We start from the raw sequence: 13,828 nt of genomic DNA, 5'->3' as shown, positions 1-13,828 counted from the left end.
CCCATATGAATAAGAATAAAATACACGTCAGGCATCATACTGCATATATCCGTGGATTTCAGACTGTTGCCATAGCGATTAACAATTCAAAACAGAATATTTTGAATAGGAAAAAGTCCTCAAAATGTTGTAACAGTAAGCTGAAACCCATGAATATGTCATTTTGATTGAAAAGAAACAAAACAGCACAATATCTTCAATAAAACATGTCTAATATTCTAGACATCAAGGTGAAACGTGAGAAGTTCTAGCAAATATCAATATATTTTTTTATAGTAGTCAAAAAGAAAACTCTTGATCGTCATAGACCTTGGGTTACTTTGGTGGTTACTTCTCACATGCAATAAACAGCACAATATCTTATACTTGTAAAATATTCAAGACTTCAAGGCGAAGTGTGAGAAGTTTTAGCTAATATTAATGCATAAACATTTTTTTTTTTTGTGTTCAAAAGGAAAACTCTTTGTCATCATAGACCTAGGGTTACTTTGGTGGTTCTTATATGCAATAAACTACACAGTATCTTTAAACATGTCAAATATTCTCGACTTCAAGGCGAAGTGTGAGAAGTTTTAGCTAAAATCAATGTTCAAAAAGAAAACTCTTTGTAGTCATAGACCCAGGGTTACCTTGGTGGTTACTTCTCGCATGCAATGAACAGCACAATATCTTAAAACATGTCAAATATTCTCGACTTCAAGGCCAAGTTTTAGCTGATATCAATACACAACCATTTTGTCAAGATGTACAAAAATACGCGTCGTCATGTCTTCATAGACCCGGGGTTACTTTACAGGCAATAAACAGTACAGTATCTTAAACATGTCATAATCTAGACATCAAGGTGACAGGAAATGTAAGAAGTTTTAACTAATAACAATACGTAACATTTTTTTGCGGTGTCTGAAAATAAACTTGTATGCCTCCATCATCATAGACCAGGGTTTACTTTGGCAGTTACTTCTCACATACAATAAACAATGCGTTATCTTAAAACATCGTACCATAGTCTGGGCATATGATGAAATGTGAAAGAAGTTTTAATTAATAATACATTTTTCCTTGTTTGAAATAAAACCGGCATGCCTCCAGCGTCATAGACCCGGGGTTACATTGGTGGTTACGTGGTTACTTCTCGCGCCCGCAGTCGGTGCACAGGATGTTGTCTCTCTGGGTGAGGAAGCCCCGCCCCACCAGCGACACGGAGCACTGCATACAGGTGAAGCACTCACTGTGCCACTGACGCTCCTCGAACGAGATGTACTTCGCCCCCGCGAGGCCTGGAGAGGGAGTGCAGGGAGGGGATAATCAGCGCACATGATTTTTACCGTCTTAAAAACATTAAAAACCAAAACAAGATCATTTTAAACTACTTTTTGTGGTTCAGTGTTATTTCTCACATAGTTTATGCATTATGTGCGTACTAATTATTCACCATAATGTGTGCAAGCCAAAAGCAACTAGCATGCTAACTGCACAGTTCCTAATGATCAGACAATTAAAAAAAACATAAAAATGGAACAAAAACAATGGATTATTTTAATGTTTAGAAGAAACCCATTACCTCTGCCAATATTAAAGGTCCCATATTATATATGTTATAATTTTTTTACCTCCTCAAAAACAAACTTGGAGTTGTGTTTTGTTTCATTCGCACACATTTGAGTAATCCTGCATTATTAGTTTCCCGTTTCCGTGACTTAAACTGCGATGCCGGACTTTTGTGCCGCATATGAACTGAGCCAGGAATAAACCAGGAATAAACCAGGAATAAACCATGACTGAACCGGTCTCAGTCCCGGTCTGGTCTCGGTCTCAGTCCCGGTCTGGTCTCGGTCTCAGTCCCGGTCTGGTCTCGGTCTCAGTCCCTGTCTGGTCCTGGTCTCAGTCCCAGTCTGGTCCTTGTCTCAGTCCCGGTCTGGTCCCAGTTTCAGTCCTGGTATTAGTCCTGGTTTTTTCCCGGTCTGGTCCCGGTCTCAGTCCCGGCCTCAGTCCTGGTCTTACTCCTGGTCTCAGTCCTGGTCTGGTCCCGGTCTGGTCCCGGTCTTAGTCCAGGTCTCAGTCCTGGTCTGGTCTTGGTCTGGTCCCGGTTTCAGTCCAGGTCTGGTCCCGGTCTCAGTCCCGGTCTCGTCCCAGTCTCAGTTCTGGTGTAGTCCTGTTTTAGTCCTGTTTTAGTCATGGTTCAGTCCAGAATCTCAGTTTAAGTCACGGAAACTGTAAACATTATTCATTTTTTCCATTATTCATTTAAACATAAAATCAAAACTGAAAAAACAAATCGTTACCTTTTTTTTTTTCATTTTGTTTTTGAAGACAAATAATGAACAAAATTGTTGTTTTTTTCATTTTCTTATTTTTGGTTTTATTTTGAAAAACAAATGAATAAATGATACACGAATTGTTTTTGACCAGGACTCAACATAACATAACTCAGAAAATAGAGTAATATGGGCCCTTTAACCTGACTAACTCCACATCCCTATCTGAATCCTGATTGGCTGAGCTCTGTAGTATACTCACTGGTGATTGGTTTGGTGCAGCCCACACACTTCTTGGCATACAGATTACTGAAGCACTCCAGGCAGTAGGGGTAGTTCTCTCGGGAGGTGAAGCGTTGACCTGACAGCTGTTTCCTGCAGCTGATACACAGGAAACACTCACGGTGCCACGGCTTCTCCTGGTACGTCACGCCCCCTGTGGTGATGGACTGAAGGGGGCAGCAGAGAGGCTAGTGAGTGACCTGGACTGTTTACATACAGATCCAAATGTGTAAAAAATAGTTGTAGTAAAACAGTAGTATAAATAATAATAAATAATAATAAATAGTATTGTAGACCTAGACTTTAAACTTTAAATGGTAATAATAAATTCTAAATAAGTAGTAAACATAGCAAGAATGTACATATACAAGTAAAAATAAAATATAAAGTATATAGTAATACAACTGTATCTCAGCTATATACAAGACGATGTAAGGAAAAATTGTGCAAAGGTGAAATAATGATTGACAAGACATAAGGTTATCTGTTACATAACTTCCAGACCGACAAGTCAATTTTTAAATTAAGTTATTGTATATTTTATAACAACAACAACAACAACAACAACAACAACAACTACAACTACTACTACAACTACTACTACTACTACTACTACTACTATTATTATTATTATTATTATTACTTAATTTATTTTGATAATTAAATATATTTGCAAGATTTCCTGGTCGTTGGATACAAATCATGGTGGGCTGCAGACTAGATGTTCTCTCTCTCCATATATATTTTTTTTCACATATATATAACTTGTAACATGTAATTGATAAAGCCATTAATAAAAAAAAAAGAAGATCTTAATGTGAATCTTAAGGTAGACATATTACATTGTCCTTTTAAGTGATTGGGGTTTTGTGTTCTTGGGCAAGACAGTTTACCCATCTGCCCTCTGTGGACGTGTTATAGACCTGTCTGTTGGCATATTTTTTGTATGAAAGTTCCTTGTACAATTTACAAAACACAAACTCACTCAAAACTGGTCAAAAATAAAAACGGGAAAAGAAGAGCAGACCCTCCCCTTGCTCTTTGTGGATTATGCAGTTCATTATTCAGCTCTTTTCAGTGGCGTGTGGGTTACACTGAATAACCAGAGTCATGGGATTCTGTGCTCCGCTCGATAAACTCATCAAACATTCAGGCTGCAACTCTACGCTGACAGGTGCAGCACCGGTGTACAGTTAACCTTTTTCCTGACAGGCGCAGCACTGATTTACAGGGGTGTGCCTAATTTTTACTGGCACAGCACTGGTATAGGCCTACTTTCTGACAGGTGCAGTAGAGGTTTAAACATATCTTCTGACAGGTGCAGCAATGGTGTAGGCCTACATTATGACAGGTGCAGCACTGGTTTAATGCTACCTCCTGACAGGTACAGCACTGGTATAGGCCTACCTTCTGACAGGTGCAGTAGAGGTTTAAACATATCTTCTGACAGGTGCAACACTGGTTTAGGTCTACTTTCTGACAGGTGATGTAGTTGTTTAGACCTACCTTCTGACAGGTGCAGCACTGGTTTAGGCTTACTTTCTGTCAGGTGCAGTACTCGTTTATGCTTACTTTCTGACAGGTGCAGTCGTGGTTTATGCCTACATTCTTTTTTTTTATTTTTTTTTTTTATAATAATTTTTATTTGCAAACTACATAGATTACAACAAATAGGAACCAAACAACTTACAAGATACAAGACAGACATTACAGACATTACATTACTGAACATTACATACAAATAGGGACAAAGATGACAGGGGTTGGTGACAGTGTGAACCTTATGTGTGTGTCTGTGTGTGTGTGTGTGTGTGTGTGTGTGTGTGTGTGCGTGTGTGTGTGTGTGTGTGTATGTGTGTGCATGTGTGTGCATACGCGTGTGTGTGTGTATGTGTGTGCATACGCGTGTGTATGTATGTGTGCCGGGGGGGGATAGACAGGCTATGCGGATGATTTAATGTTGACCTGTATTATTGCTATTTAATTTGAGTATTGAAAATTTGTTAAGTGTGTGTTGGCATTTTGCCTCAGATCCCCACTCAAGTGGGAGCAGGCCAAGCCACACCCACGCCGCTCAAGGCAGGTGCGGGGGCCACCCCCAGGGCTCCGCATGCGGTTGCCCATCGACCAGGCCGGCCCACCCCCCAATGAACCACCTCCCGGTCTGAATGCTCCCCCTCCTTGATATATATGTACATGTGCATACATTCACACGCCACATGCATCTGCACAGGAATGTGCACGCACATCCACATACACACAAGCCTGCACACATACTCGCACAATTCACACACATAAACCCACATTCATCCCTGGTTGACTTGTGATGCATTAAAAAAAAGTTGGGTGTGATGCATTAAAAGTATCAGGGAGGTAAGGAGCTTGGGGGTAGACCAGAGAGTGAAGCCAGCACAGAGGGGAGACCCTGAGGGGACGGGAGAGCACGCCACCGGGCACCCGTAGGCGGACCCCCACACCCAACACCCGGGTGACAGCAGAGAGGGCCCAGCCCGCTAGGGACGCTAGGTTTACGCCTACATTCTGACAGGTGTAGCACTAGATTAGACCTACTTTCTGACAGGTACAGTACTGGTATAAACCTTCTGGCAGGCGCATCAATGGAGTAGACTTCCTGACAGGCGCACCCCTGGTATAGACCTCCTTACAGGTGCAGTAGTGGTATAGACTCACCTTCTTGCAGGCGCAGCATTGGTAGGCAAACTGCTTTTCGAAACAGGCCACGCAGAAATATCCGGTGTCTTTGGGGATGAAGGACTTGGTGCCGATGGGCTGTTGGCAGCGGTGGCACAGGAAGCAGGTCTCGTGCCAGCTGTGCCCCTTGTACTCCATTTTACGAGAGCCTGGCACAGGAGAGGAAAGGCGGGTCGGAAACGTGCAGGTGCCAGGAGGAACACTGTGGTGCGTTTGTGAACCTAATGTCTCTGTGAGTTTGTCTGAGTTTATTTGGCCCGTGTTGGTGCACAGACTCAGTGATGGGCTATTTTTATCATCAGGTCTGTTCCTCCATGTGAGCTGTGACACACATGAAGAACAAACAACATCTAAGTCCACAGAACGTCCAAGTCCAGAGAACATCTATATCCACAGTTACCATGGTTGATAATGACACACAATAATACGACACTTTACTCTGTTCCAGTGGGTGGAGTGTTGTAGTTGTTGTAGCTCATGTCCATAAGTGTGTTTGTGCCATCAGGGTTTTCAAGCATTGGGACACTTTGGGTAGTAGTATGTAGTAGTAGCAGCAGCAGTAGTAGTAATTTTTGTAATGCAGAGCTATAATGTATTTATAGTAATAATAATTTAAGTGTATTCATAAGGTGGAGGCTTTAATATAAGCCCTTTGTTTTTGTTTTTTTACATCTTCTACTTTTTAACTAGTGTGCTTTTTAAAAATTGTTACATGTAGGGGTGTAACAGTACACAAAAATCACGGTTCTGTACGTACCTTGGTTTTGAGGTCATGGTTCGGTGCAAAATCATTTTAACATTATATAAATGAGAAAATAAAATAAATGCAAAGTGTTGCTTGGTAATGCTAATAAATTAAATAAAATATTCTCAAATAAGCAACAAATGTATGAAATATTATTTTTTTTAATCCTTGTAAACGGCGAAAGGCGATGTACATGTACCATTACACCCCTAGTTGTTACTTTATTGTTAATTAGTAGTAGTAGAGTAGTAAGTGTAGTAATAATAGTAGTGCTATTAATAGAGATAATAGATAAATATGGCCAAAGCTCCTTCTCTCATCAGATCTAAGAAGCTAAGCAACACTTGTGTCCTTAGGCAAGACACTTTTCCCACAGTAGTAGTAATAGTAGACATTAGTTACTAATGTCTACTAATGATTACTACTAATGATTAGTAGTACCTGGCATGATGGTCTTCTTGCAGGTGGCGCACTTGGAGGAGTAGTCGTGGGCGTAACACTCGGTGCACAGGAGCAGGTCGTCCTTGGCAGCGAAGGCCTTCTCCACGAGGGAGCGGCTGCACTTGGCGCACTTGAAGCACTGCTCGTGCCAGTGACGGTCCTTGTACGACAGGTCCTGAAAAACACAATTTGCATATTTTACCTCCACTTATTAACAACAATTCTGGCATTGGGTATTAATTAAGGGATTATTGTAATCACTTCTGTAAGAACATTTTAAGAATCATTCTTAGAAAAATCTTTGTTCATTAAAGGTTACGTGTTTCTGTTATTAGGTGTAATTAGGGTGCTCAATTGTTTGCACCTGGTCTGACCATGAAGCACTGAACTGGAAATACAACAAGTGAGCAGATTTGTGCTGTTAAATAAGTCCTCCAATTTGTATTAAAATGAAATTTTTACGGAAGCCCTGAGCGTCATGAGAAAAAAAAATATATATATAAATAATAATATTGTCTTTTTTTTTTTTCATTTTGAACCAACCAACTTTAAAGGTCCTATATTACACAAAACTGACTAAACCAGGACAACACCAGGACAAAAACATTACTAAACCAGAGCTGAACCAGGACTGAACCAAGTCTAAACCAGGTCTAAACCAGGCCTAAATCAGGAATAAACCAGAACTGAACCAGAACTGAACCAGGACTAAACCAGAACTGAACCAGGACTAAACCAGGACTGAACCAGGTCTATACCAGGACTAAATCAGGAATAAACCAGAACTGAACCAGAACTGAACCAGGACTAAACCAGAACTGAACCAGGTCTATACCAGGACTAAACCAGGTCTAAACTAATAATAATAATGCATCAGTTTTATATAGCGTTTTTTTTATTTTAGACACTCAGAGACGCTTAGTGTAAACTACTATTGTAGCCACAACTGCCCTGGGGCAGAGTGACTGAAGTGAGGCTGCCAATCTGAACCATTGGTCCCTCCGACCACCACCTTCACTCACGCACACACCAGTTTCGTACTAGGCAATGTGGGTGAATTGCCTTGCCAAAGGACACAACAACAGGTTTTTTGCAAAAAAGAAAACCAAGAATAAACCAGGACTAATCTTGGACTTGAGAGCGAGAGAGAGAACCCTGAGCCAGACGAGCAGGGTGTCCACTAAGCATGATCGGGCCACTTTCTGGTTTAGTCCTGTTTTAGTCCTGGTTCAGTCCTGGTCCCTCATGTCACAGGTCTCTATCATGAGCCTATGCAGGTTGCTTTCACCAGTGCCAATGGTTCTGGTTTTACATTTAAATCGTAGGCTATTTTATATTTATTTTTTTTTATATAGGGAGGAATGGGCCCCCCGTACCACGCCCACTGCAACCCTGATTAAAACATAGATCAGAAAATAGCGTAAAATGGGCTTTAAAATGTCCGCTGTACTTTTAATAGTTGTGGTAGTTTGAGCCAAGAACTATTAGCAGGGCTTACACTTGGAAAGACCCACAATCTAATTCATTATGGATACTTATACCCCCTCCCACCTTCCCTTTCCCCCTCTCCTCTCTCCCTCTCCCTCCTTCTTTTACTTTCCGTCTCTTCGCTGTAGGCACCTCATTGTATTCTATAAATGCGTCCGAGTCGACCAATCACGGCGCACGAGTGTCTATCGCAATTCTTTCATCACCGGGTTTCTGGTGCGGAATGTAAAGTGGTACAGTGAGGTTATTTCTGGAAACTCTCTCAACCTCTGCATAATTCAAGTACAGACGAGTTACACACATGTTCAGTCCGATCACATTTACCATTCCAATGTGTGCGCTGAATAATGTAGGTTTAAGACACAGATAGGCGAGTGGCGCATTGCCTCTTGTATGTTCTGCTACAGGGGTCGGAAATTACTTGATACTTGGAACAAAATGTACTTAGGAGTAGGTAGAGTAGTATTAATTTGAAGTACCAATACACAATTTGCGGCCATTCTCGTTCTTCCATTATTGAAGTGAAGTGTCTTGCTTAAAGATAAAACAATGTGGTTCGCTGGGATTGAGCTAATTAAACTAAGATTAACTACTCCACACGTTTAAAATTTCCATTTTCACCCACCCCCTATCTCCACCCACTCCACTATATTTACTTGCAAATATATTTAGAGTTAAAAAATGACACGTAGCCCCTTTTAATAACAATAAAAATATGTCCATTTCAATCTGTTGGTTGCTACTGTTGTGAAATTCCCTTATGAAGGGGCGGGGCCAACAGGAAGTTTTAACAGTAAGTCAACAGACCTGTTTCTATTATTAACTCATTTACAATCAGTATTGCAGTTTACAATTAAATAATTAGACTCAATTAATAATAATAATACAAAATATTCAAACAAAAAGCACAGTTGCACAATTGTCCGATCTATGTTGTATAATATGTTGTTGTATAATATGTTTCCTAATAATGTTTTCTCATCACAAACACACCTGGAGTTGTATTTTGTTTCATTCACACATGTTTAACACCCTGCATATTTAGGCTCCACCTTGTGATGTCATCTGGTAATACAGACAGTGCTCCTCTGTGTTTTTAAACTTCATGCGCCTTCATTAGAATCATTTAGACAATTTCAGCCCAGGAATTTCCATTCTCTACTAAACAAAAGTTAAGACACAACGAAATCCAGGCACTCCAAAAAAGTAAAAGTCGCACAAGGAAAAGTATAGTTAAAAGTAGGGCTGGGAATCATTAAGAAATTGCTGATATGATACATACCTTGATACAGAGCACTTTTGATTCGATACGATATATACAGAACAATAAAACATAAAGGCTAAATCATGGCTGTGATACTAACAGTCTTTGTTAAACCACTTTCTGTGTAAAGTTCATATGAAACACAAACATTTTAATCATCAAAACAGTGAAAATGTCAAAATGTCAGCGTTTCCTTCCACTAAACAAGCAACAAAACTGTAGTGCTGCAAGAGAATAATTTAGTAAAATATACCCAAAAATACTCTTGGCGATATATCGATACAGATATTGATACTGTATCATCACATTAAACGATACGATATATCAATATTGTGATATTTTTGCACACCCCCAGTTAAATAAAGGTCTTTTAACTATACTTTTCTTCATGCGACTTTTACATTTTTTAGTGCCTGTGTCTAAAGTTTTGATCCTTTTACCTGTTCTCACTGATTGAAAAACCTGCAGCAAACAGACACATTTTTGTTTTTTCTAGACAAAAGTTAACTTGAACACTACCACTGCATGACATCACAAGGTGGAACACAGTATTTTGAGCTTTGGAGATGTAGACAGACTAATATTAAAGGAACAAAACACAACTCTAGGTCTGTTTTTGAGGAGGTAACAACATTAGAACATGTCTTAAAGCTCAACAAGAGCCCATTTTGTGTCATATAGGACCTTTAACATCACATCACCACTAACTTTGACACATTTTAGCCACAAAAATCATCAATCTCTCTAACTCAGGAGTCCCCAACCTGCAGCTTTTGAGCTCTCCTCCCCCTTCTAAGTCACTCATCAAGGGATTTCAGAATTATACCATTGTGCTGAATGACTAAAATTTGGTTATTGACATGCCTATTCCCACTGTACACCTTTGTGCACTAATAAATGAACCATGGTTTTGTTTTATAGGCGTCTAACTGTTCTTATAATCGATATAATTTCTTGCAGCCGCTAAAATGAGTAGTTCTTTGGCACTTTTATTTTGTTACGGTAGCTCACCGGAGAAAAAAGGTTGCTCTAACTCCATAGCGCTTCCTTTCCTTACCTTACTGTTGCAGCCAATGGGAGAGGAGCAGCCCTCGCAGCAGTTCGCGAACAGGTTCTCGTAGCACTTGGTACAGTACTGCGTGTCCTCCTTCATGATGTACTTCTTCCCCAGCAGGGAGTCTTTGCAGTAGTGACAGTCGAAGCGTTCACTGGACATGGCTCTAGCTCTTTCTGTACCTCAAAACACGCTGGATAATGACAAAAAAAATACCCTTTCAAACCTAAAATTGCCTTCCTTTTGTTGCTCTTACAGCTACAGAAGTGGTGCTGGCTCGGGGGGGATGCGTGGTAAGAATAGACCCGTGCAGAGAGCTCCGGAGCTGGGATGAGAAGGTAGGATTAAGGGGTACTGTCCACCGGGGGGGTCAGCTATAAATACGAGCCCCCTTATTAGCGCCGACCCCTGGGGAGAGTGGGCATGCTCCTCTGCCTGGTACTGCACCATTTAAGGGAGTGGACAGGGCCTGGATCACAAAGGCTTTGGTGCACTGTTGGGATAAGCCTGTGGGGAAATAGAAGCAGAGTTTTAAAAGACACATCATGGCGAGGCGAGGATAACATGTGTTGAGAGCTTGAGACTTGTACTTGCACTAAGTTTTTGGTTTGGGGTCCGCCCCCTCCTGGTTTCTATGGATATGTCCCGCAGTATGACATTAAACGGATCTACCTTACGTTTATTCTCTTGCAGGTGGTGTTATAGCTCAAAAATACTCATAAAAAGAGGCATTCTGTATGGTTTAATGCCATACTGTGAAACATTTCAGACAAAGCAATAACATCTCCACAGAGAAACGCATTTGATAGACTCTCCAACCCAAAAAATTACACAATGCACCATTAAAATCTCATAATATTTGGAGTTAAAACAGTAAAATTAGTTTTTTAATTCGCTTTTAATGGTTTTCGCTCATCATTACCTAACTCAGAGTTGTATTTTGTTTGATTCATGCATGTTTGAGTAATCCTGAATCGGTGCTTGATATTGTTGCGTCTCAAACACGGCCGTCCAATCAGATTTGTTTATTGCAGTGATGCACGTGAAACAAAACAGCTCATTGGTCACTCATTATTTTGAACAAAATCACATTCTCTCACCTCAGATGAACAGAGTTTAGTGCCTCGCTCATTGATTCTGCAGAAATCCGTGATGTTTTTCAGTCCCTTGTGATATTTTTTGTCATTTAATTTTTCCTCATAAGCAGTCATATTTGTTTTGTGTTGTTTGTTGATATGGATGCACGGCATGTAGAGCAGTAAGAGCTTGCAGGGGCACTACATGTATCCTTGCAAAGTACTGATGTAGTATTTGGCGGTGCAGGGTCGTTTTGCCAGCACAGAATCCCCCCACCTGTCCTCGTTTCGCCGGGGTGGGTGGGGCACATCAAAGCATCTGTGTGTAGGGGACCCGGATGACAAACTACGGCTCTGAAGCTCTGAATCCTCCTGTCAATCACACCCATCTTAACTCAGAAGTTGCGTTGTCCTGCATTTGAGGCTTGAGGGCTTAAAAAATGTCTCTTTTCATGTTCACCCCAGCTCCGCCCACTGCTCTGTATTTACTCGCGGTTATTAAAAACATTATGACACATTCTGGGTCATACATGTTAGGTCATATAGGTCAAATTTTTTCAACAACACATTAATGAAAAACATGTAAATTAAAGGTGCATTGTGTAACGTTTCTGCTGAAGGGTCCATCAAATGCTTTTCTCCATGGAAATCGTATTGTTTTGTCTGGAATGTTTCACAGTATGGCATTAAACCTATCTAACCTATTCTATCTTCGTGGAGACTAAACCAGACCAAGTTACAGGTCAGATCTGTGGAGAGGCGAACCCGCTCACAGTCACAATGTCTGTATTTCTAGGTATTTTTGAGCTATCAGACCACCTGTAATTGAATAAATCTAAAGTAGAACTGTTTATGTCACACTGTGGAACATTCCAGGCAGAGCAATGACATCTCCATAGAAACAAACAGGCGACGAACCCTCAACCAGTGCACCTTTCCCCAGTGAATAAACAGGGCTCCTCAGTTCTGCAGTTTTGAAAAGAAAGTCTCTGAACCTGTTTGTGTACAATAGGTCAGTTCCTCACATTGCCCATTGGAAACCCACCAAGACGCCCCCATAATCCAACTCCAAAGACCAACACCTGTCGGTCTAACTCGGGACCTTCTTGCTGTGAGGTGTGAGTGCTAACAACCCGACCACCGTGCTGTCACCGACGCTCTCACGCTTGCATTTTACATTTACATACTCCGCTACCAGTCATTCTTCCTTTAATAGCGACAGCAATATTATTTGTGGCCTTTGTCGTGGGCGCACAGATGGTTGGTGGGGCGCGGTTGCCAGATACTGCGGTCCAATGCCAGCCTCTGTGGTCCCTGGCAAAGCATCACAGCAGCGGGCAGTAGCACCAGGTTCATCATAAACAGAAAAAGGAGCAGGTTTGACAGTCGTATCCAGGCTTGTGGCGTATTGTGTTGCGCCGGTGTTTAGTTGTGTCCATGGATTGTCTGTGCATATGCTTGGCTCAGACCGCAGCAGCGTGATTGACAGTTGGCTAATTGCTGTAGAATCTCCGGACATGTGCGCGGATCGGTTTTCTCGCGGATAAGAGCCCGGACAACTTCATAAAAATAGCCCAGGAAGAGTTGCAGAGGAGAGGGCGTAATCCACACACAGACCGCGGGAGGGACTGTCTCGTAAATTGTCCACTCCGCTGAAGTCCCCCAATTTCTTCCAGTGTCCAGCTGTGTCTCTAACCTCTCACCAGGCACTCCTTAGAGGCGAACAGTTGGGTTCAAATGACACTGCAAGACTGTACAAAACCTGTAGTTTAAAGCAGACAGCGAGGAATTGACTTTTCAGAGCTTTGAACTGTATTATACTTGTTTCTTTTCACCATTTACCATCTTAAACCTTTACACCTTTACCCTTACATCTTACACCATTTACCCAAGTTGTATTTAGAGTGATTTATGCATGTCTGGCAATCTTCAATCACTTGAAGACACCATTTTGCAGTTCAATCCCTGTTTTCACTGCTCCCAGTGTACACCCACTGCTCTGTACTTACATTCTCCAATTAGATTTTCTTAATTCCGCTCAATTTCAATCCAATCTCAATTCTCCAGCGACTAGGTCAGGAATCAGAATACACTAGATGTTTACAAGAACCCCAGAAGTTGTAGACCGTGCACCGGCCAATCAGTGAAGAGCTGTGAAGCCATGACGTCAAACTCAAGCGCCTGTCTGGGTCCCTTTTGTGGAACAGCGCAACAGTAAACAAAATGATCGAGATGGATGTAGACGAAGACAGACATTCTGTGTTGGCAACGATTCCCGAGATCGAGGATTTAAAGCCGGAACAAAGAGAATGTTTGGTGAATTTTATCAAGGGGAAAGACTGTATTGTCCTTCTTCCTACGAGATTTGGTGCATTACATACGTCACGAACAAATAGCAGTGATTGGTTAAAAAAGTACCCGCTTACCATCAAGCAAATCCTAATCAGTCAGACGGTTTGCATGAAGATAAATCGGGGTAACACATAGGATTTGGCAAATGAAACAAAA

General features: G+C 41.3%; 1 protein-coding gene across 1 annotated transcript; it reads right to left on the bottom strand.

Annotated features, from left to right (window-relative positions):
- Positions 1–1,128: 1,128 nt before the first annotated feature.
- Positions 1,129–10,406, bottom strand: fhl5 (four and a half LIM domains 5). The gene is made up of 5 exons (XM_020917541.2): positions 10,248–10,406; positions 6,439–6,613; positions 5,232–5,401; positions 2,521–2,707; positions 1,129–1,280 (listed from the first exon to the last, which is right to left on the bottom strand). The coding sequence occupies exons 1-5, from the start codon at positions 10,404–10,406 to the stop codon at positions 1,129–1,131; spliced, it is 843 nt and encodes a 280-aa protein (XP_020773200.1).
- Between the last annotated feature and the right edge of the window lie 3,422 nt (positions 10,407–13,828).

This window comes from Boleophthalmus pectinirostris, unplaced genomic scaffold, assembly GCF_026225935.1.
Source record: "Boleophthalmus pectinirostris isolate CB_2022bp ecotype Guang Dong unplaced genomic scaffold, ASM2622593v1 HiC_scaffold_10, whole genome shotgun sequence".
Classification (NCBI taxonomy): domain Eukaryota; kingdom Metazoa; phylum Chordata; class Actinopteri; order Gobiiformes; family Gobiidae; genus Boleophthalmus; species Boleophthalmus pectinirostris.
This window is presented reverse-complemented; position numbering and strand designations above follow the sequence as displayed.

What these genes read in the sequence shown, in the direction of transcription:
- fhl5 (XM_020917541.2), bottom strand. Translation starts at nt 10,406, where the DNA reads ATGTCCAGTGAACGCTTCGACTGTCACTACTGCAAAGACTCCCTGCTG. An exon ending in CCATTGGCTGCAACAGTAAG is followed by an intron (nt 6,614 to 10,247) that starts GTAAGGAAAGGA and finishes TGTGTTTTTCAG; the next exon opens with GACCTGTCGTACAAGGACCG. An exon ending in AATGCTGCGCCTGCAAGAAG is followed by an intron (nt 2,708 to 5,231) that starts GTGAGTCTATAC and finishes TGCCCCCTTCAG; the next exon opens with TCCATCACCACAGGGGGCGT.